The following is a 20,862-nucleotide window of genomic DNA, read 5'->3' as shown; positions in this document are numbered from 1 at the left end:
GGGACCCCCAGAAATGGGCACAGGGACCCCTGGAATGGGGGCTGGGACCCCCCAAAATGGAGGCTGGGACCCCCAAAATGGAGGCTGGGATCCCTAAAATGGGGGCTGGGACCTCTAAAATGGGCACAGGGACCCCCAGAAGTGGGCACAGAGACTCTAAAATGGGGGTTGGGACCCCTAAACGGAGGCTGGGACCTCTAAAATGGGCACAGGGAACCCAAAAATGGGGGCTAGGACCCCTAAAATGGAGGCTGGGACCCCCAAAATGGGCCTGAAATGGGCACAGAGACCCTAAAATGGGGGCTGGCACCCCTCAAAATGGAGGCTGGGATCCCTAAAATGGGCACAGGGACCCCCAGAAATGGGCACAGAGACCCTAAAATGGGGGCTGGGACCCCCAAAACGGAGGCTAGGATCCCTAAAATGGGGGCTGGGACCCCTAAAATGGGCACAGGGAGCCCCAGAAATGGGCACAGAGACCCCAAAAATGGGGGCTAGGACCCCTAAAATGGGCACAGGAACCCCCAGAAATGGGCACAGAGACCCCAAAAATGGGGGCTAGGACCCCTAAAATGGGCATAGGGACCCCCAAAATGGGCACAAGGATGCCCAGAATGCGGGGTGGGACCCCCAAAACAGGCACAAAGGACTCCCCCAAAAACGGGGACAGGGACCCCCAAAAATGGGAACACGACACATGGAAAAGGGGGATCTGGGGCCACCCAGGAGCCCCAAAAGGGGCTGGAGACCCCCTCCAGGAAAGGGGGGGATTTTGGGGGTCTCACCCACCAGGAAGACGTCGCAGAAGCTGCGGAGCCAGAAGTGCTGCACGGCCGCCAGGGCCCCGTGGAATTCCAGGGAATCCAAGCGGTCACAGCACTCGGAGACGGCCCCAGCCAGGCGGGAAAGCACCCAGCGCTCCATGGGACCCCCTGGGACCACCTGGAATGGGATCAACATGGGATTAGGGGGGTCAAACAGCACCCAGCGCTCCATGGGACCCCCTGGGACCACCTGGAATGGGATTGGGATGGGATTGGGATGGCATTGGAGAGGATCAAACAGCACCCAGCGCTCCATGGGATCACCTGGGACCACCTGGAATGGGATTGGGATGGGATTGGGATGGGATTGGGATGGGATTGAGGGGATCAAACAGCACCCAGCGCTCCATGGGATCACTTGGGACCACCTGGAATGGGATCAACATGGGGTTGGGATGGGATTGGGGGGGTCAAACAGCACCCAGCGCTCCATGGGACCACCTGGGACCACCTGGAATGGGATTGGGATGGGATTGGGATGGGATCAAACAGCACCCAGCGCTCCATGGGACCCCCTGGGACCACCTGGAATGGGATTGGGATGGGATTGGGATGGGATCAAACAGCACCCAGCGCTCCATGGGATCACCTGGGACCACCTGGAATGGGATTGGGATGGATTGGGATGGGATTGGGATGGGATTGGGATGGGATTGGAGGGGATCAAACAGCACCCAGCGCTCCATGGGATCCCCTGGGACCACCTGGAATGGGATCAACATGGGATTGGGGGGGTCAAACAGCACCCAGCCCTCCATGGGATCACCTGGGATCACCTGGAATGGGATTGGGATGGGATCAAACAGCACCCAGCGCTCCATGGGACCCCCTGGGACCACCTGGAATGGGATTGGGATGGGATTGGGATGGGATCAGGATGGGATCAAACAGCACCCAGCGCTCCATGGGACAACCTGAGACCACCTGGAATGGGAACAGGGGATTCTGGGGGGTCCCTGGTGATCTCTGTGGGTTCTGGGGGTCCCTCTGGATTTTGGGGGTCCCTGTGGGTTCTGGGGGTCCCTGTGGGTTCTGGGGGGTCCCTGGTGATCTCTGTGGATTCTGGGGGTCCCTCTGCATTCTGAGGGTCCCTCTGGATTCTGGGAGTCCCTGTGGGTTCTGGGAGTCCCTGTGGGTTCTGAGGGGTCCCTGTGGGTTTTGGGGGTCCCTGAGGGCACTTGGTGGTCCCTGTGGGTTCTGAGGGTCCCTCTGGATTCTGGGGGTCCCTGTGGGTTCTGAGGGTCCCTCTGGATTCTGAGGGTCCCTCTGGGTTCTGGGGGTCCCTGAGGGCACTTGGTGGTCCCTGTGGGTTCTGAGAAGGTCCCTCTGGATTCTGGGGGGTCCCTCTGGATTCTGAGGGTCCCTGTGGGTTCTGGGGGGTCCCTGGTGATCTCTGTGGATTCTGGGGGTCCCTCTGCATTCTGAGGGTCCCTCTGGATTCTGGGAGTCCCTGTGGGTTCTGGGAGTCCCTGTGGGTTCTGAGGGTCCCTCTGGATTCTGGGGGGTCCCTGTCGGTTTTGGGGGGTCCCTGTGGATTCTGGGGGGTCCCTGTGGATTCTGGGGCTCCCTCTGGATTCTGAGGGTCCCTCTGGATTCTGGGGGTCCCTGTGGGTTCTGAGGAGGTCCCTCTGGATTTTAGGGGTCCCTCTGGATTCTGAGGGTCCCTGTGAGTTTTGGGGGGTCCCTGTGGGTTTTGGGGGTCCCTGAGGGCACTTGGTGATCTCTGTGGGTTCTGGGGGTCCCTCTGGATTTTGGGGGTTCCTGTGGGTTCTGGTGATCTCTGTGGATTTTGGGGGTCCCTCTGGATTCTGAGGGTCCCTGTGGGTTCTGGGGGGTCCCTGGTGATCTCTGTGGGTTCTGGGGGTCCCTCTGGATTCTGAGGGTCCCTGTGGGTTCTGGGGGGTCCCTGGTGATCTCTGTGGGTTCTGAGGGTCCCTCTGGATTTTAGGGATCCCTGTGGGTTCTGGGGGGTCCCTGTGGGTTCTGGGGGCTCCCCGGTGGTCCCAGCAAGCTCCGGGTGGTCCCTGAGGGTCCCCTTTCCCCCTCCCCTTTTACCTGCTCGGGGTGGGGGCTCGAGCGGCCCCCAGGTCCCCCAGGACCCCCAGGACGAAGCGCAGGCCGTTCCACACCTTGTTGCAGAAGCGGCGCTGACTCAGCACCTCCCCCACGTCCACCCGGATTTCGGCTCCTGGGGGGGGTCCCAAACACACCCAGAGGGGTCTCCACAGCCCTGAGGGTGGGGGGGGACTCAGGGACCCCCTTTTTTCCCCCTCTGGGGGTCTTACCGTGGCAGTTCTGGGACAGCAGGGCCAAGCGAAGGGCGTCGGCGCCGCAGGCGGGGATTCCCTGTGGGAACTGCAGCCTCTGGGGGGTCACAGAGGGGGTTTGGGGGGATTTGGGGGGCTGGGGGGTCATAGAGGGGTTTGGGGGGTCATAGAGGGGTTTGGGGGATTTGGGGGTTTTGGGGGGTTCACAGAGGGGGTTTGGGGGAGGTCAGGGGCTCGGAAGGGATCACGGGGGTTTTGGGGGAAATGAGGGGTTTGGGGGATTTGGGGCATTTTAGGGGGGTCTCAGGGTCAGGGTTTGGGGGGTCTCAGGGTCAGGTTTTGAGTGGACTCAAGGTCAGATTTTGGGGGAGTCTCAAGGTCAGATTTTGGGGGATCTAAGGGTCAGGTTTTGGGGGTCTCAGGGTCAGCTTTAGCGGTATCTCAGGATCAGATTTTGAGGGGTCTCAGGGTCAGGTTTTGGGGGTTCTAAGGATCAGATTTTGGGGGATTCTCAAGGTCAGATTTGGGGGCTCCCAGGGTCAGGTTTTGGGGGATTCTCAAGGTCAGACTTTGGGTGCTTCAGGGCCAGGTTTTGGGAGACTCTCAGGATCAGATTTTGGGGGTCTCAGGGTCAGGTTTTGGGAGATTCTCAAGGTCAGATTTTGGGGGGTCTCAGGGTCAGGTTTTGGGGGTCTCAGGGTCAGATTTTGGGGGGTCTCAGGGTCAGATTTTGGGGGGGTCTCAGGGTCAGATTTTGGGGGGTCTCAGGGTCGGGTTTTGAGGGGTGCCAGGATCAGGTTTTGGGGGATTCTCAAGGTCAGGTTTTGGGGGTCTCAGGGTCAGATTTTGGGGGGTCTCAGGGTCAGGTTTTGGGGGTCTCAGGGTCAGTTTTAGGGGTATCTCAGGATCAGATTTTGAGGGGTGCCAGGAGCACATTTTGGGGGTCCCAGGAGTGGGTTTTGGGGGGGTCTTAGGGTCAGATTTTGGGGGGGTCTCAGGGTCAGATTTTGGGGGTCTCAGGGTCAGATTTTGAGGGGACTCAAGGTCAGGTTTTGGGGGGTCTCAGGGTCAGATTTTGGGAGATTCTCAAGGTCAGGTTTGAGGGGTCTCAGGGTCAGGTTTTGGGGAGCCCCAGGGTTGGATTTTGGGGGTTCCCAGGTGTTGGGTGGGGGGTCCCACCTGCCCCTCGGTGGCCGCTCGGAGCTCGGGGGGGTCGAGGACGCGGCTCCGCAGCTTCTCCTGCAGCTCCTGCCGGGGAAAACCCCCCCCAAAAAATAAACAAATAAATAAATAAACAAATAAACAACCTGAAGGGGGGTTGGGGGTGTTTTTGGGGGGGTTACCTGGAGTGTGGCCCCCCTGATGATGTCACGGGGGTCGATGACGTTCCCGAGGGATTTGCTCATTTTCCGACCCCGGGAATCGCGGACCAGCGAGTGCAGCAGCACCTGGGGGGGGGTGGGACCCCAAAACTGAGGGGTGGGACCCCCAAAATTGAGGGGTGGGACCCCCAACTCCACCCTGATACCCAGGGGACCCTGAAAAGGGGAGGTGGGATCCTCGGGAAAGGAGCGGGAAAAGGGGGGGGAGGGGGGGGAGGGATACTCAAAAAGGGACAAAGGACCCCAAAAAAAGGGAAAAAGGACCCCAAAAAAGGGAGTAGGGACCCCAAAAAGGGGAGAAGGGACCCCAAAAAACGGACAGAGAACCCCAAAAAAGGCAGAAGGGACTCCAAAAAGGGGAGAAGGGACCCCAAAAAGGCAAAGAGGATCCCCCAGGAAGGGACAAGAGACCCCAAAAAAGGGACAAAGGATCCTAAAAAAGGGACAAGAGACCCCAAGAAAGGGACAAAAGACCCCAGAAAAGGGAGAAGGGACCCCAAAAAAAGGGACAAAAGACCCCAAAAGGGACAAAGGACCCCCAGGAAGGGCAAGGGACCCCCAAAAGGGTTAAGGGAACCCTGACAAGGGACCCCCAGGAAGGGACAAGGAACCCCCCAAAAAAGAGGAAAAGGACTCAAAAAAGGGACAAAGGACCCCCAGGGGGACATCAGGGACCCCCCCCCCCAGGGGACCCTTGGGGACATCAGGGGACACTTGGGGACCCCCAGGAGGCAACGAGGAACCCCCAAGGAACCCCCAGAACCAACAAAGCCTGGGAACGGGGTGGGGGGTGGGGGGGATTTGGGGACCCTTGGGGACATCGGGGACCTTTGGGGACATCAGGGGACATCAGGGGACACCAGAGGACATCAGGGGACCCTTGGGGACATCAGGGGACACTTGGGGACCCCCAAGAGGCAACAAGGAACACCCAAGGAACCCCCAGAACCAACAAACCCTGGGAACGGGGTGGGGGGTGGGGGGGATTTGGGGACCCTTGGGGACATCAGGGGACCTTTGGGGACACTGGGACCCCCAGGGGACCCCCAGGGGACATCAGGGGACCCTTGGGGACATCAGGGGACCCTTGGGGACCCCCAAGAGGCAACGAGGAACCCCCAAGGAACCCCCAGAACCAACAAACCCTGGGAACGGGGTGGGGGTGGGGGATTTGGGAACCCTTGGAGACATCAGGGGACCTTTGGGGACACCAGGGGACATCAGGGGACATCAGGGGACACGAGGGGACATCAGGGGACCCTTGGGGACATCAGGGGACACTTGGGGACCCCCAGGAGGCAACGAGGAACCCCCAAGGAACCCCCAGAACCAACAAGCGTTAAGAATGGTGGGGGGGATTTGGGGACCCTTGGGGACATCAGGGACCCCCAGGGGACCCTTGGGGACATCAGGGGACACCAGGGGACATCAGGGGACATCAGGGGACCCTTGGGGACATCAGGGGACCCTTGGGGACCCCCAAGAGGCAACGAGGAACACCCAAGGAACCCCCAGAACCAACAAACCCTGGGAATGGGGTGGGGGGTGGGGGACATCAGGGGACCCTTGGGGACATCGGGGGACTCTTGGGGACATCAGGGGACCCCCAGGGGACATCAGGGGACATCAGGGGACACCTGCTGGAAGGGCAGGTGGCCGGTGAGCTGCTGGCCCAGCATGGCCATCCGGGCCACCCAGAAGAAGAGGAGGTCACTGCCCGTCACCAGCACCGAGGAGGGGAAGAAGCGCCGCAGGTCGGGGGTCTGCGGGGACAGGGGAGGGGGACACAGGGTGGGACACCCGTGGGGGGACACCCTGAGACCCCCAGGGACCACCCTGAGACCCCCAGAGACCCCAGAAATCACCCTGAGCCCCCCAGAGTCACCTGGAGGTGTCGGGGACATTTGGGGACATTTGGGGATATTTGGGGACATGGGGGGGGGGGACACCCTGAGACCCTTCAGAGACCCCCAGGGAACCCCAAAAACTGCCCTGAACCCCCTCAGAAACCCCCCCCAGACCCTCAGAGACCCCCAAGACCCTCAGAGACCCCCCAGGGAACCCCAAAGGCCGCCCTGAGCCCCCCCAGAGTCACCTGGAAGTGTCAGGGACATTTGGGGACATTTGGGGACATGGGGGGGGGGACACCCTGAGATCCCCAAGGACCACCCAGGACCCTCAGAGACCCCCCAGGGAACCCCAAAAGCTTCCCTAAACTCCCCAGAGACCCCCCAAGACCCTCAGAGACCCCCAAGACCCTCAGAGACCCCCCAGGGAACCCCAAAAGCCGCCCTGAGCCCCCCCAGAGTCACCTGGAGGTGTCAAGGACATTTGGGGATATTTGGGGACATTTGGGGACATGGGGGGGACACACCCTGAGAACCCCCCAAGGACCACCCAGGACCCTCAGAGACCCCCCAGGGAACCCCAAAAGCTGCCCTGAACCCTCCCAGAGACCCCCCAAGACCCTCAGAGTCACCTGGAGGTGTCAGGGACATTTGGGGGGACATTTGGGGGGATATTTGGGGACATTTGGGGGGATATTTGGGGACATCTGGGGGGACATTTGGGGGGACATTTGGGGGGACATTTGGGGGGATATTTGGGGACATTTAGGGGGACATTTGGGGACATTTAGGGGGACATTTGGGGTCTCACCTGTTGGGGCCAGCCCAGGGCAGCGAAGGGGAAGAGGGCGGAGGAGAACCAGGTGTCCAGGACATCGGGGTCTGCACACCCCCAAAACGGGTCAGGGCACCCCAAAATGAGTCTGGGGGCTCCCAAAAAGGGTCAGGGCACCCCAAAATGAGTCTGGGGACCCCCAAAAAGGGTCAGGAGACCCCAGAAAAGCGTCAGGTGGTGTTTGGGGGGGTCTCAGGGGGGTGTTTTAGGGGGTTATTTTGGGGTGTTTCGGGGGTTATTTTGGGGTGTTTTGGGGGGTTATTTTGGGGTTATTTTGGGGTGTTTTGGGAGTTATTTTGGGGTGTTTTAGGGCTGATTTTGGGGTGCTTTAGGGCTGATTTTGGGCTCTCACCCCTCCTGAGGACAATGCTCTCGGGGGGTTATTTTGGGGGTTATCTTGGAGTGTTTTTGGGGGTATTTTGGGGTGTTTTTGGGGGTTATTTTGGAAATGTTTTGGGGGTTATTTTGGGGTGGTTTTGAGGTCTCTCACTCCTCCTCAGGATGATGCTCTCAGGGGGTTATTTTGGGGTTATTTTTGGGTGGTTTTGGGGGTTATTTTGGGGTTATTTTGGGGTGTTTTTGGAGTCTCTCACCCCTCCTGAGGACGATGCTCTCGGGGGGTTATTTTGGGGTTATTTTGGGGTGTTTTTGGGGGTTATTTTGGGGTGTTTTAGGGTTGATTTTGGGGTGTTCTTGGGGTGTTTTTGGGGTTATTTTGGGGTGTTTTTTGGGGTTATTTTGGGGTGTTTTGGGGAGTTATTTTGGGGTGTTTTGGGGGTTATTTTGGGGTTATTTTGGGGTTATTTAGGGTTATTTTGGGATTATTTTGCGGGGTGTTTTGGGGGTTATTTTGGAACGTTTTGGGGTTATTTTGGGGTGTTTTTGGGGTTATTTTGGGGTGTTTCTGGGGGTTATTTTGGGGTGTTTTTGGGGTTATTTTGGAAACGTTTTGGGGGTTATTTTGGGGTGTTTTGGGGGGTGTTTTTGGGGTGTTTTGGGGGGTTATTTTGGGGTGGTTTTGGGGTTATTTTGGGGTGTTTTGGGGGTTATTTTGGAAACGTTTTGGGGGTTATTTTGGGGTTATTTTGGAAACGTTTTGGGGTTATTTTGGGGTTATTTTGGGGGTGTTTTGGGGGTGTATTTTGGGGTGTTTTGGGGGTTATTTTGGGAGGTGTTTTTGGGGGTTATTTTAGGGGTGTTTTGGGGGTTATTTTGGGGTATTTTGGGGTTATTTTGGAAACGTTTTTGGGTTATTTTGGGGTGTTTTTGGGGTTATTTTGAGGTGTTTTTGGGGTTATTTTGGGGTGGTTTTGGGGTTATTTTGGGGTGTTTTGGGGATTATTTTGGAAACGTTTTGGGGGTTATTTTGGGGTTATTTTGGGGTGGTTTTGGGGGTTATTTTGGGATTATTTTGGGATTATTTTGGGGGTGTTTTGGGAGGTTATTTTGGAAACGTTTTGGGAGTTATTTTGGGGTGTTTTTGGGGGTTATTTTGGGGTGTTTTTGGGGGTTATTTTGGGGTGTTTTTGGGGCTATTCTGGGGTGTTTTGGGGGTTATTTTGGGGTTATTTTGGGGTGTTTTTGGGGTCTCTCACCCCTCCTCAGGACGATGCTCTCGGGGGGTTATTTTGGGGTTATTTTGGGGTTTCTTTGGGGTTATTTTTGGGTTATTTTGGGGTGTTTTGGGGGTATTTTGGGGTGTTTTTGGGGTGTTTTTGGGGGTTATTTTGGGGTGTTTTGGGGTGGTTTTGGGGGTTATTTTGGGGTTATTTGGGGTTATTTTGGGGTGGTTTTGGGGTTATTTTGGGGTTATTTTGGAAATGTTTTGGGGGTTATTCTGGGGTTATTTTGGGGTGTTTTTGGGGTCTCTCACCCCTCCTGAGGACGATGCTCTCGGGGGGTTATTTTGGGGTGTTTTTGGGGTTATTTTGGGGTGTTTTGGGGGTTATTTTGGGGTTATTTTGGGGTGGTTTTGGGGGTTATTTTGGAAACGTTTTGGGGGTTATTTTGGGGTGTTTTTGGGGGTTATTTTGGAAACGTTTTGGGGGTTATTTTGGGGTGTTTTTGGGAGTTATTTTGGGGTGTTTTTGGAACTATTCTGGGGTTATTTTGGGTTATTTTGGGGTGTTTTTGGGGGTGTTTTTGGGGTTATTCTGGGGTGCTTTTGGGGTTATTTTGGGGTGTTTTTGGGGTCTCTCACCCCTCCTCAGGACGATGCTCTCGGGGGGTCTCTGCAGCGCCTCGGCCGCCGCCGCTCGAGCCTCGTCCTCGCTGCACCCCACGAACCAGGGACCCTCCTGGGGGGGCTCCCCGGGGGACCCCCCCTCACCTTCACCTTCAGGGGGGTCCCAGGGCCCGCCAGGACCCCCGGGGGGCTCCCCCAGCGCTTGGTAGGCCGGGATTTGGTGGCCCCACCAGAGCTGCCGGGACAGGCACCAGTCCCTGGGATGGGGGGACAGAAGGGGGGGTCAGGGGGACCCCCAGATATGGGGGGGACACCCCCCCAAGACACCTGGGGAACTCCAGATGGGTGGGAACCCCCTTTCCTGGGAATGCCCTTGGATACCTGGAGACACCCCCCCCCACCCCAGGTACCTGGAGAGCCCCCCTGGATATGTGGGACCCCCTCTCTGGACACCTGAACCCCCACCCAAAATCACCTGAGAGCCCCTCCCTGAGACCCCCCATCACCTGGGACCCCAAAATCACCTGGGACCCCCAAAATCACCTGAGACCCCCCTTTTGCCCTCCCCATTACCTGGGATCCCCAAAATCATCTGGGACCCCCCTTTTGCCCCCTCCTCTCACCTGGGACCCCTCAAAAATCACCTGGGACCCCCAAAATCACCTGGGACCCCCCTTTTGGCCCTCCCCATTACCTGGGACCCCAAAATCACCTGGGACCCCTCCTTTGGCCCTCCCCATCACCTGAACCCCCCAAAATCACCTGGGACCCCCTTTTGCCCCCTCCTCTCACCTGGGACCCCCAAAATCACCTGAACCCCCAAAATCATCTGGGACCCCCCTTGCCCTCCCCATAACCTGGGACCCCCAAAATCACCTGGGACCCCCACCCAAATCACCTGAGACCCCCTCCCTGAGACCCCCATCACCTGGGACCCCCAAAATCACCTGGGACCCCCCTTTTGCCCCCTCCTCTCACCTAGGACCCCCAAAATCACCTGGGACCCCCTCTTTGGCCCTCCCCATCACCTGGGACCCCCAAAATCACCTGAACCCCCCCAAATCACCTGAGCCCCCCTTTTTGCCCCCCTCACCCCACATTCTCCATCCAGGTCTTCCAGTTCTTCTCGTGGAATTTGGGGACCAACTGGAGCCTCCCTGATGTCACTGCCTGGGTGGGGAGGGGACACAGGGCACAGGTGACACCCCAGGCGTGTCCCCAACCCCCAGGGACCCCCAGGGACCCCCCTCACCTGCAGGGCCTTCTGGGCCATCTCCCCACAGCTCAGGAACCACTGCGGCTTCAGCAGCTGCTCCACCACGTCCCCAGAGCGGCTGGGAGGGGACAGGGGGGGCATTGGGGACATTGGGGACACTTTGGGGACACTTTGGGGGCACTTTGGGGGCGTTTGGGGCGTTTCCAGGAGCGTTCAGGGTGGCTCTGGGGGCTTTGCTCCTGTTTAGTGGCACTTTAAGGACACCTGGGGACACTTGGAGATATCTGGAGATACTTGGGGACACCTGGGGACAGTTGGGGACACTTTGGGGACACTTTGGGGACACTTTGGGGGCGTTTGGGGCATTTCTAGGAGCGTTCATGGTGGTTTCAGGTGGGTTTGCTGTGGTTTGGTGACACTTTAAGGACACCTGGGGACACTTTGAGGACACCTGGGGACACCTGGAGATACTTGGGGACACCTGGGGACAGTTGGGGACTCTTTGGGGACAGTTGGGGACACTTTGGGGAGGGTTTGGGGACACTTTGGGGACACTTTGGGGGCGTTTGGGGCATTTCTAGGAGCGTTCATGGTGGTTTCAGGTGGGTTTGCTGTGGTTTGGTGACACTTTAAGGACACTTGGGGACACCTGGGGACAGTTGGGGACATCCAGGAACACTCTGGGGACACTCTGGGGACACTCTGGGGACACTCTGGGCCATGGGGGGGAGGGGACAGCGGGTACCTGCAGAGGGGGAGGGTCATGGCGTGGTCCTGGACCCCCCGGAACAGCCCCCGCTGGGCCAGAGCTGCCACCACCTGAGGGCGAGCCTCGAACCGGGGAACACCCTGGGGATAGAGGGACATCAGGGGACACAGGGGGACATCCTGGGGACAGGGGGACATCAGGGGGACACCCTGGGGACACAGGGACAGCAGGGGACAGCAGGGACAGCAGGGGACAGCAAGGGGACATCCTGGGGACAGGGGGACATCCTGGGGACAGGGGGACACCCTGGGGGCAGGGGGACAGCAGGGGACAGGAGGGACAGCAGGGGGACATCCTGGGGGCAGAGGGACATCAGGGGACAGCAGGGGGACACAGGGACATCAGGGGGACACCCTGGGGACACAGGGACATCAGGGGACAGCAGGGGACATCAGGGGGACACCCTGGGGACATCAGGGACATCAGGGGACAGCAGGGACATCAGGGGACATCAGGGGGACACCCTGGGGGCAGGGGGACACAGGGGGACACCCTGGGGACACAGGGACATCAGGGGGACACCCTGGGGACAGGGGGACACAGGGGGACATCCTGGGGACAGGGGGACATCAGGGGACAGCAGGGACATCAGGGGACATCAGGGGGACACCCTGGGGACACAGGGACATCAGGGGGACATCCTAGGGACAGGGGGACACCCTGGGGGCAGGGGGACAGCAGGGGACAGGAGGGACAGCAGGGGGACATCCTGGGGGCAGAGGGACATCAGGGGACAGCAGGGGGACACCCTGGGGACATCAGGGACATCAGGGGACAGCAGGGACACAGGGGGACACCCTGGGGACACAGGGGACATCAGGGGACAACAGGGGGACACCCTGGGGACACAGGGACATCAGGGGGACACCCTGGGGACAGGGGGACATCAGGGGACAGCAGGGGGACACAGGGACATCAGGGGGACAGCAAGGGACAGCACAGAGACAGGGGGACACCCTGGGGACAGAGGGACAGCAGGGGGACAGTAGGGGGACATCCTGGGGGCAGGGGGACACAGGGGGACACCCTGGGGACAGGGGGACATCAGGGGACAGCAGGGGGACACCCTGGGGACACAGGGACATCAGGGGACAGCAAGGGACATCAGGGGGACACCCTGGGGACAGGGGGACACAGGGGGACACCCTGGGGACAAAGGGACATCAGGGGACACAGGGGGACATCCTGGGGACAGGGGGACATCAGGGGACACCCTGGGGACAGAGGGACATCAGGGGGACACAGGGACATCAGGGACATCAGGGGACAGTAGGGGGACACCCTGGGGACACAGGGACATCAGGGGGACATCCTGGGGACACAGGGACATCAGGGGACAGCAAGGGGACACCCTGGGGACACAGGGACATCAGGGGACAGCAGGGGACAGGAGGGGACACCCTGGGGACACAGGGACATCAGGGGACAGCAGGGGGACATCCTGGGGACACAGGGGACAGCAGGGACAGCAGGGGACACCCTGGGGACACAGGGACATCAGGGGACAGCAGGGACAGCAGGGGGACACCCTGGGAACACAGGGACAGCAGGGGACACCCTGGGGATAGGGGGACAGCAGGGGGACACCCTGGGGACACAGGGACATCAGGGGACAGCAGGGGGACAGGGGGACACCCTGGGGACAAAGGGACATCGGGGGGACACCAGGGGGACACTCTGGGGACACAGGGACATCAGGGGACAGCAGGGGGACAGGGGGACATCCTGGGGACACAGGGACAGCAGGGGACACAGGGGGACAGAGGGACAGCAAGGCGACACTTTGGGGACAGTTTGGGGTTGTACCTGCAGCCACCCCCCCCCAAAGGGGGCAGAGAGTGTGACAGGGGACACTTTGGGTACACTCTGGGGACACTCTGGGGACACTCTGGGGACACTTTGGGGACACTTTGGGGCCGTACCTGCAGCCACCCCCCCCCCGGGGGGCAGAGGGTGCCGTCGTCAGCGATGACGGAGAGCAGGGGCAGCCCCTGGGCCCGGGCCAGGGCCAGGTCCTGGGCACTGTGCCCTGGGGTCACCTTCACTGCCCCTGGGGACACGCCTGGGTCACCCCCTGCCACCTCCTGTCACCCACAGCCACCCCAATGTCACCCCCTGCCACCTCCTGTCACCCACAGCCACCCCAGTGTCACCCAGTGTCACCCAGAGCCACCCACAGCCATCCCAGTGTCACCCACAGCCAGCCCAGTGTCACCCACAGCCATCCCAGTGTCACCCAGTGTCACCTCCTGTCACCCACAGCCATCCCAGTGTCACCCCTGCCATCCCAGTGTCACCCAGTGTCACCCACAGCCATCCCAGTGTCACCCCCTGCCACCTCCTGTCACCCACAGCCACCCCAGTGTCACCCAGTGCCACCCACAGCCAGCCCAGCATCACCCACAGCCATCCCAGTGCCACCCACTGCCACCCCAGTGTCACCCACAGTCATCCCAGTGTCACCCAGTGTCACACACAGCCACCCCAGTGCCACCCACAGCCACCCCAGTGTCACCCACAGTCATCCCAGTGTCACCCAGTGTCACACACAGCCACCCCAGTGTCACCCACAGCCACCCCAGTGTCACCCACTGCCATCCCAGTGTCACCCAGTGTAACTCACAGCCATCCCAGTGTCACCCCCTGCCACCTCCTGTCACCCACAGGGACACCCCCACCCCACCCCCAGTCCCGTATCAGTCCCAGTTCCCTCCCAGTCCCTCTCCCAGTCCCTCTCCCAGTCCCCCTCTACCCCTCTCCCAGTGCCTCCCATCCCTCTCCCAGTCCCTCCTAGTGCCCCCAGTCTCCCTCAGCCCCTCTCCCAGTTCCTCCAGTCCCTCTCCCAGTGCCCCCATCTCCCAGTCTCTCCCAGTACCCCTCTCCCTCAGCCCCTCTCCCAGTCCATCCTGCTCTCCCAGTGCCCCCCAGTCTCCCCGTCAGCCCCTCTCCCAGTGCCTCCCATCCCTCTCCCAATGCCCCCCAGTCTCCCTCAGCCCCTCTCCCAGTGCCCCCAGTCCCTCTCCCAGTCTCCCCAGTCCCGGTACCGGTGCCCATGTTGGGGTCCACGCTGGGGTCGGTGACGAGGGGCAGGACCCTCCCAGTAAAGGGGTGGCGGAGGCGGCGCCCGTGGAGGTGCTGGGAGAGGGCGGAGCCCGCTCTGACCACGCCCCCCACTCCACAAACCCCGCCCACCCCAGCCCAGGCCCCGCCCACCACGGGCCAGCCCTTTAAAGGCGGTTCTGGGGAAGCCCCGCCCCCTTGGAGGGGCGGAGCCAACACCAACCAATCGGTGCGAGTTCTCCAGGCCAGAAAGGCGCCGCCCCTTCCATTGGCCACGCCCCCCAAAGCCACACCCATTTCCCTTCCTCCAGCCCCTCCCCTTCCGGGCCACACCCATTGAGACCACACCCACTGAGACCACACCCATTGAGACCACACCCATTGAGGCCACACCCATCGAGACCACACCCATTGAGACCACACCCATTGAGGCCACACCCATCGAGACCACACCCATTGAGACCACACCCATTCAGGCCACACCCACCCAGGCCACGCCCCCCACAGGCCCCGCCCCCTCACCGCGTATCGGGGGTCCCGCGGGTGAACGGCCACGGCCACGTCCCCAAACAGGGTCTCGGGCCGGGTGGTGGCCACCGGCACCTCCAGCCCTGGGGGGACACGGGCAGGGGACACTTGGGAACATTGGGGACATTTTGGGGCACTTGGGGACACTTGGGGACATCTCAGGGACACCTCATAGACAGTGGGGACACTTTGGGACATTGGGGACACTTTGGGACATTGGGGACACTCAGGGACATTGGGGACACTCAGGAACACCTTGGGGACACTTGGGGACATTTGGGGACACTCAGGGACACTTAGGGACACTCGAGGACACCTCAGGGACAGTGGGGACATTTGGGGACACTTGGGGACACCTTGGGGACATCTCGGGGACGTTGGAGACACTCGGGGACATTGGGGACACTCAGGGACATTGGGGACACTCAGGGATGTTGGGGACACTTTGGGACAATTGGGGACAGTTTGGGGACGTTGGGGACACTCAAGGACATTGGGGACACCTCAGGGACACCTCAGAGACAGTGGGGACAATTGGGGACACTCAGGGACACCTTGGAGACACTTGGGGACAATTGGGGACACCTCAGGGACATTGGGGACACTCAGGGACACCTTGGGGACATTGGGGACACTTGGGGACATTTTGGGACAACTGGGGACACTCAGGGACACCTTGGGGGCACTTGGGGACACCTCAGGGACAGTGGGGACACTTTGGGACATTGGGGACATTTGGGGACATTTGGGGACACTCAGGGACAGTGGGGACAATTGGGGACAGCGAGGGACATGGGGGGGACCTGAGGTGACACGGGACACCTTGGGGACATTGGGGACACCTCAGGGACATTGGGAACACTTGGGGACACCTTGGGGACATTGGAGACACTTGGGGACATTTGGGGACACTTGGGGACACCTCGGGAACATTGGGAACACTCAGGGACACCTTGGGGACACTTGGGGACATTTGGGGACACTTGGGGACATTGGGGAACCCTCAGGGACATTGGGGACACCTCAGGGACATTGGGGACACTCAGGGACACCTTGGGGACACTGGGGACACTTGGGGACACTGGAGACACTTGGGGACACCTTGGGGACATTGGGGACACTCAGGGACATTGGGGACACTCAGAGACACTTGGGGACATCTCAAGGACATTGGGGACACTTTGGGACATGGGGGGGACCCGAGGTGACCCAGGGCCACCCCGAGGTGACACAGGGGGCCCCTGATGCCACCACCCACGGTGTCCTCAGGGCCACCCACCATCCCCCCTTCAGAGAAGTGACCCAGAGCCACCTGAGGTGGCACAGAGGACCTGATGCCACCCAGAACCACCCCCAGGGTGTCCCCAAGGCCACCTGAGGTGACACAGAGGACCTGATGCCACCCAGGGCCACCCCCAGGGTGTCCCCGAGGCCACCTGAGGTGACACAGAGGACCTGATGCCACCCAGGGCCACCCCCAGGGTGTCCCCGAGGCCACCTGAGGTGACACAGAGGACCTGACGCCACCCAGGGCCACCCCCAGGGTGGCCCTGAGGCCACCTGAGGTGGCACAGGAGGCCCAAAGTGACACAGGGGCCACCCCTGGGGTGTCCCCAAGGCCACCCACCGTCATCCCCCTCCACGGGGTAGGTGAAGGTGACGAGGAGGCCGAAGGTGACGGGCTGGGAACAGCCAGGGACACTCAGCACGGTGGGACCCGTCAGCACCCGCGGCTCCACCTGCAGGGACAGGGCTCAGGGACAGCTGGGGACAGCTGGGGACAGTTGGGGACACCCTGGGGACACCCTGGGGACAGTCAGGGGACAGCCAGGGACACTCAGCACGGTGGGACCCGTCAGCACCCGCGGCTCCACCTGCGGGGACAGGGCTCAGGGACACCCTGGGGACACCCTGGGGACAGCTGGGGACACCCTGGGGACACCCTGGGGACACCCTGGGGACACTCAGCACCGTGGCACCCACCAGTGCCCACGGCTCCACCTGCGGGGACACGGCTCAGGGACCCATGGGGACACCCTGGGGACAGCTGGGGACAGTCAGGGGACAGTTGGGGGCGGTTTCCACTTTGGGGACGCTTTGGGGCCGTTTGGGGACATTTGGGGACCCTGGGGACCCCCCAGACCTCGATGTCGGCCACGGCGGAGCGCAGGGCGCAGCTCCAGCTGACGAGTCTCCGCTCCCTGCGGATCAGCCCCGAGCGGAACAGGCGCACGAAGGCCTCGGACACGGCCCGGGAGAAGCCCTGGGGACGCACAGGGGACACTTGGGGACACCTCAGGGGACAGGAGGTGCCACCCGGGGGACCCTTGGGGACAGCTGGTGGCACTCACGGGGTCCATGGTGAAGGCACAGCGGCTCCAGTCCAGGGAGGCCCCCAGAGCCCGGAGCTGCTCCAGGATCTCGTCCCCGTGGCTGGGGAGGGAGGGACAGGGGACATTCCTGTCACCCTGGGCCACCCACCTGGGTCACCCCTGGGTCACCCCCCTGGGTCACCCCCCTGGGTCACCAAAGTGTCCCCCCAAATCCCCCCACTCCACCCTTGTGTCCCCTCCACGTCCCCTCATGTCCCCTCCCCCACCCCCTCCATGTCCCTCACTGTCCCCAGTGTCCCCCCAATGTCCTCTCAATGTCCCCAGTGTCCCCCAGTGTCCCCAGTGTCCCCAATGTCCCCAATGTCCCCCCACTATCCCCAGTATACCCCAGTGTCTCCCCCAGTGTCCCCCAGTGTCCCCATGTCCCCAGTGTCCCCAGCCACTATCCCCAGTATACCCCAGTGTCTCCCATCCCCAATGTCCCCATGTCCCCACTGTCCCCAGTGTCCCCCCAGTGTCACCCCAGTGTCCCCTCAGTGTCTCCCAATGTCCCCAATGTCCCCTCCATCCCCAGTGTCCCCAGTGTCCCCTCACTGTCTCCAGTGTCCCCAGTGTCCCCAATGTCTCCCAGTGTCCCCAGTGTCCCCCCAGTGTCCCCCAGTGTCCCCCAGTGTCCCCCAATGTCCCCAGTGTCTCCCCAGTGTCCCCCAGTGTCCCCAGTGTCCCCTCAGTGTCTCCCCAGTGTCCCCCAATGTCCCCAGTGTCCCCAATGTCCCCAGTGTCTCCCAATGTCCCTCAGTGTCCCCCAATGTCCCCAGTGTCCCCAATGTCCCCAGTGTGTCCCCAGTGTTCCCAGTATCTCACCAGTGTCCCCCAATGTCCCCAATGTCCCCCAGTGTACCCCCAGTGTCCCCAATGTCCCCCAATGCTCCCAGTGTCCCCAGTGTCCCCCCCAGTCTCCCCCCATTATCCCCCAATGTCCCCAGTGTCCCCCAGTGTCCCCCCAGTCAGTGTCCCCACAACGTCCCAGTGTCCCCAGTGTCCCCCCCAGTGTCCCCCCAATGTCCCCCCAATGTCCCCCAGTGTCCCCCCAGTGTCCCCCCAGTGTCCCCCAGTATCCCCCCAGTGTCCCCAGTGTCCCCTCACCGGCGTTTCCAGGCCCAAACCTCATCCAGGAACTGCTCCCGGCTCAGGTCCTGCCGGCGCAGCCCCCGCTGGAGCCACAACCAGCGCTCCACGACGGCCTGGGGACACCAAAGGGACATTGGGGACATCATTGGGGACATCATTGGAGCCACAGCCAGAGCTCCACGATGGCCTGGGGACATTGGGGACATCATTGGGGACAGTGGGACATCATTGGGGACACCAAAGGGACATTGGGGACATCATTGGGGACACCAAAGGGACATTGGGGACACCAAAGGGACATTGGGGACATCATTGGGGACATCGGAACATCATTGGGGACATCAAAGGGACATTGGGGACACCAAAGGGACATTAGGGACATCATTGGGGACATCATTGGGGACATCACTGGAGCCACAGCCAGCGCTCCACGACGGCCTGGGGACATTGGGGACATCATTGGGGACATTGGGGACATCATTGGGGACATCAAAGGGACATTGGGGACACCAAAGGGACATTGGGGACATCATTGGGGACACCAAAGGGACATTGGGGACATCATTGGGGACATTGGGGACATCATTGGGGACATTGGGGACATCAAAGGGACATTGGGGACATCATTGGGGACAGCATTGGAGCCACAGCCAGCGCTCCACGACAGCCTGGAGACACCAAAGGGACATTGGGGACACCAAAGGGACATTGGGGACATCATTGGGGACACCAAAGGGACATTGGGGACATCATTGGGGACATCACTGGGGACACCAAAGGGACATTGGGGACATCATTGGGGACATTGGGGACAGTGGGACATCATTGGGGACATTGGGACATCATTGGGGACACCAAAGGGACATTGGAGACACCAAAGGGACATTGGGGACATTGGGGACACCAAAGGGACATTGGGGACATCATTGGGGACAGTGGGACATTGGGACATTAGGGACACCAAAGGGACATTGGGGACATCATTGGGGACATCATTGGGGACATCATTGGGGACACCAAAGGGACATTGGGGACATCATTGGGGACATCATTGGGAACATCATTGGGGACACCAAAGGGACATTGGGGACACCAAAGGGACATTGGGGACATCATTGGGGACAGTGGGACATCATTGGGGACATCATTGGGGACATTGGGGACACCAAAGGGACATTGGGGACACCAAAGGGACATTGGGGACATCATTGGGGACATCATTGGAGCCACAGCCAGCGCTCCACGACAGCCTGGGGACATTGGGGACACCAAAGGGACATTGGGGACATCATTGGGGACATTGGGGGGCTGTTTGGGGACACTGGGGGGGTGTTTGGGGACATTGGGGGGTGTTTGGGGACACTGGGGGTGTTTGGGGACATTGAGGGGTGTTTGGGGACACTGAGGGGGTGTTTGGGGACATTGAGGGGTGTTTGGGGACACTGGGGGGTGTTTGGGGACATTGAGGGGTGTTTGGGGACACTGGGGGGCTGTTTGGGGACACTGGGGGTGTTTGGGGACATTGAGGGGTGTTTGGGGACACTGGGGGTGTTTGGGGACATCGGGGACATCACTGGGGACATTGGGGGTGTTTGGGGACATTGGGGGTGTTTGGGGACCTTGGGGTGTTTGGGGACCCTGGGGTGTTTGGGGACCCTGGGCCGTACCTGGGTGGCGATGCCGGCGTGGTCGGTGCCAGGGACCCACAGGACACTCCAGCCCTGCATCCTCCTCCTGGGGGGACACTCAGACCCCCTGGACCCCCCAAAACCCCCCAGGACCCCCAAATCCCTCCAGAACCCCCAAATTCCTCCAGGACTCCCCCCAAATCCCCCCCAATTTCACCCCAAATCCCTCCAGACCCCCAGATCCCCTCCCAGGACCCCCCAAGACCCCCCCATCCCCGTACCATCTGACGAGCACGCCCTGCAGGGAGACCCCACCCTAACACCCCCCCAAACCCCCCCAAATCCCCTCCAGACCCCCCAAATCCCCCCAATTTCCCCCAAACCCCCTCCAGACCCCTCAGATCCCTCCCAGGACCCCCCCAAGACCCCCCGGTACCATCTGACGAGCACGCCCTGCAGGAGACCCCAAATCCCCCAAAACCCCCCCAAATCCCTCCAGGACCCCCAAATCTCTCCAAGACTCCCCCAAATCCCCCCACTTTCACCCCAAATCCTCCAGACCCCCAGATCCCTCCCAGGAGCCCCCCAAGACCCCCCCAACCCCCGGTACCATCTGAGCCGTCCTGCAGGAGACCCCACCCTAACACCCCCCAAACCCCCCACATCCCTCCAGACTCCCCCAAATCCCCCCAATTTCACCCCAAATCTCCTCCAGACCCCCAAATCCCTCCCAGGACCCCCCAAGACCCCCCGGTACCATCTGACGAGCACGTCCTGCAGGAGACCCCCACCCAAACACCCCCCAAAACCCCCAAATCCCCTCCAGACCCCCAAATCCCTCCAGAACCCCCAAAACC

At 60.9% G+C, this 20,862-nt stretch overlaps 1 protein-coding gene across 1 annotated transcript; it reads right to left on the bottom strand.

Annotated features, from left to right (window-relative positions):
* Positions 1 to 789: 789 nt before the first annotated feature.
* VARS2 (valyl-tRNA synthetase 2, mitochondrial) lies at positions 790 to 20,789 on the bottom strand (the record flags this gene model as incomplete). Its single annotated transcript, XM_050334607.1, has 20 exons — positions 20,763 to 20,789; positions 20,045 to 20,111; positions 18,393 to 18,490; positions 17,265 to 17,346; positions 17,057 to 17,176; positions 16,541 to 16,652; positions 14,908 to 14,996; positions 14,370 to 14,460; positions 13,248 to 13,375; positions 11,302 to 11,405; positions 10,593 to 10,674; positions 10,434 to 10,510; positions 9,356 to 9,597; positions 7,132 to 7,202; positions 6,111 to 6,236; positions 4,435 to 4,539; positions 4,271 to 4,339; positions 3,110 to 3,188; positions 2,954 to 3,012; positions 790 to 942 (listed from the first exon to the last, which is right to left on the bottom strand). Coding segments are annotated over exons 2-20 (1,947 nt in total), but the record flags the coding sequence as incomplete, so codon positions are not given.
* Positions 20,790 to 20,862: the final 73 nt, after the last annotated feature.

The sequence above is a fragment of the Myiozetetes cayanensis genome, unplaced genomic scaffold (genome assembly GCF_022539395.1).
Source record: "Myiozetetes cayanensis isolate MyiCay16 unplaced genomic scaffold, myiCay2020 scf561, whole genome shotgun sequence".
Lineage (NCBI taxonomy): Eukaryota > Metazoa > Chordata > Aves > Passeriformes > Tyrannidae > Myiozetetes > Myiozetetes cayanensis.
This window is presented reverse-complemented; position numbering and strand designations above follow the sequence as displayed.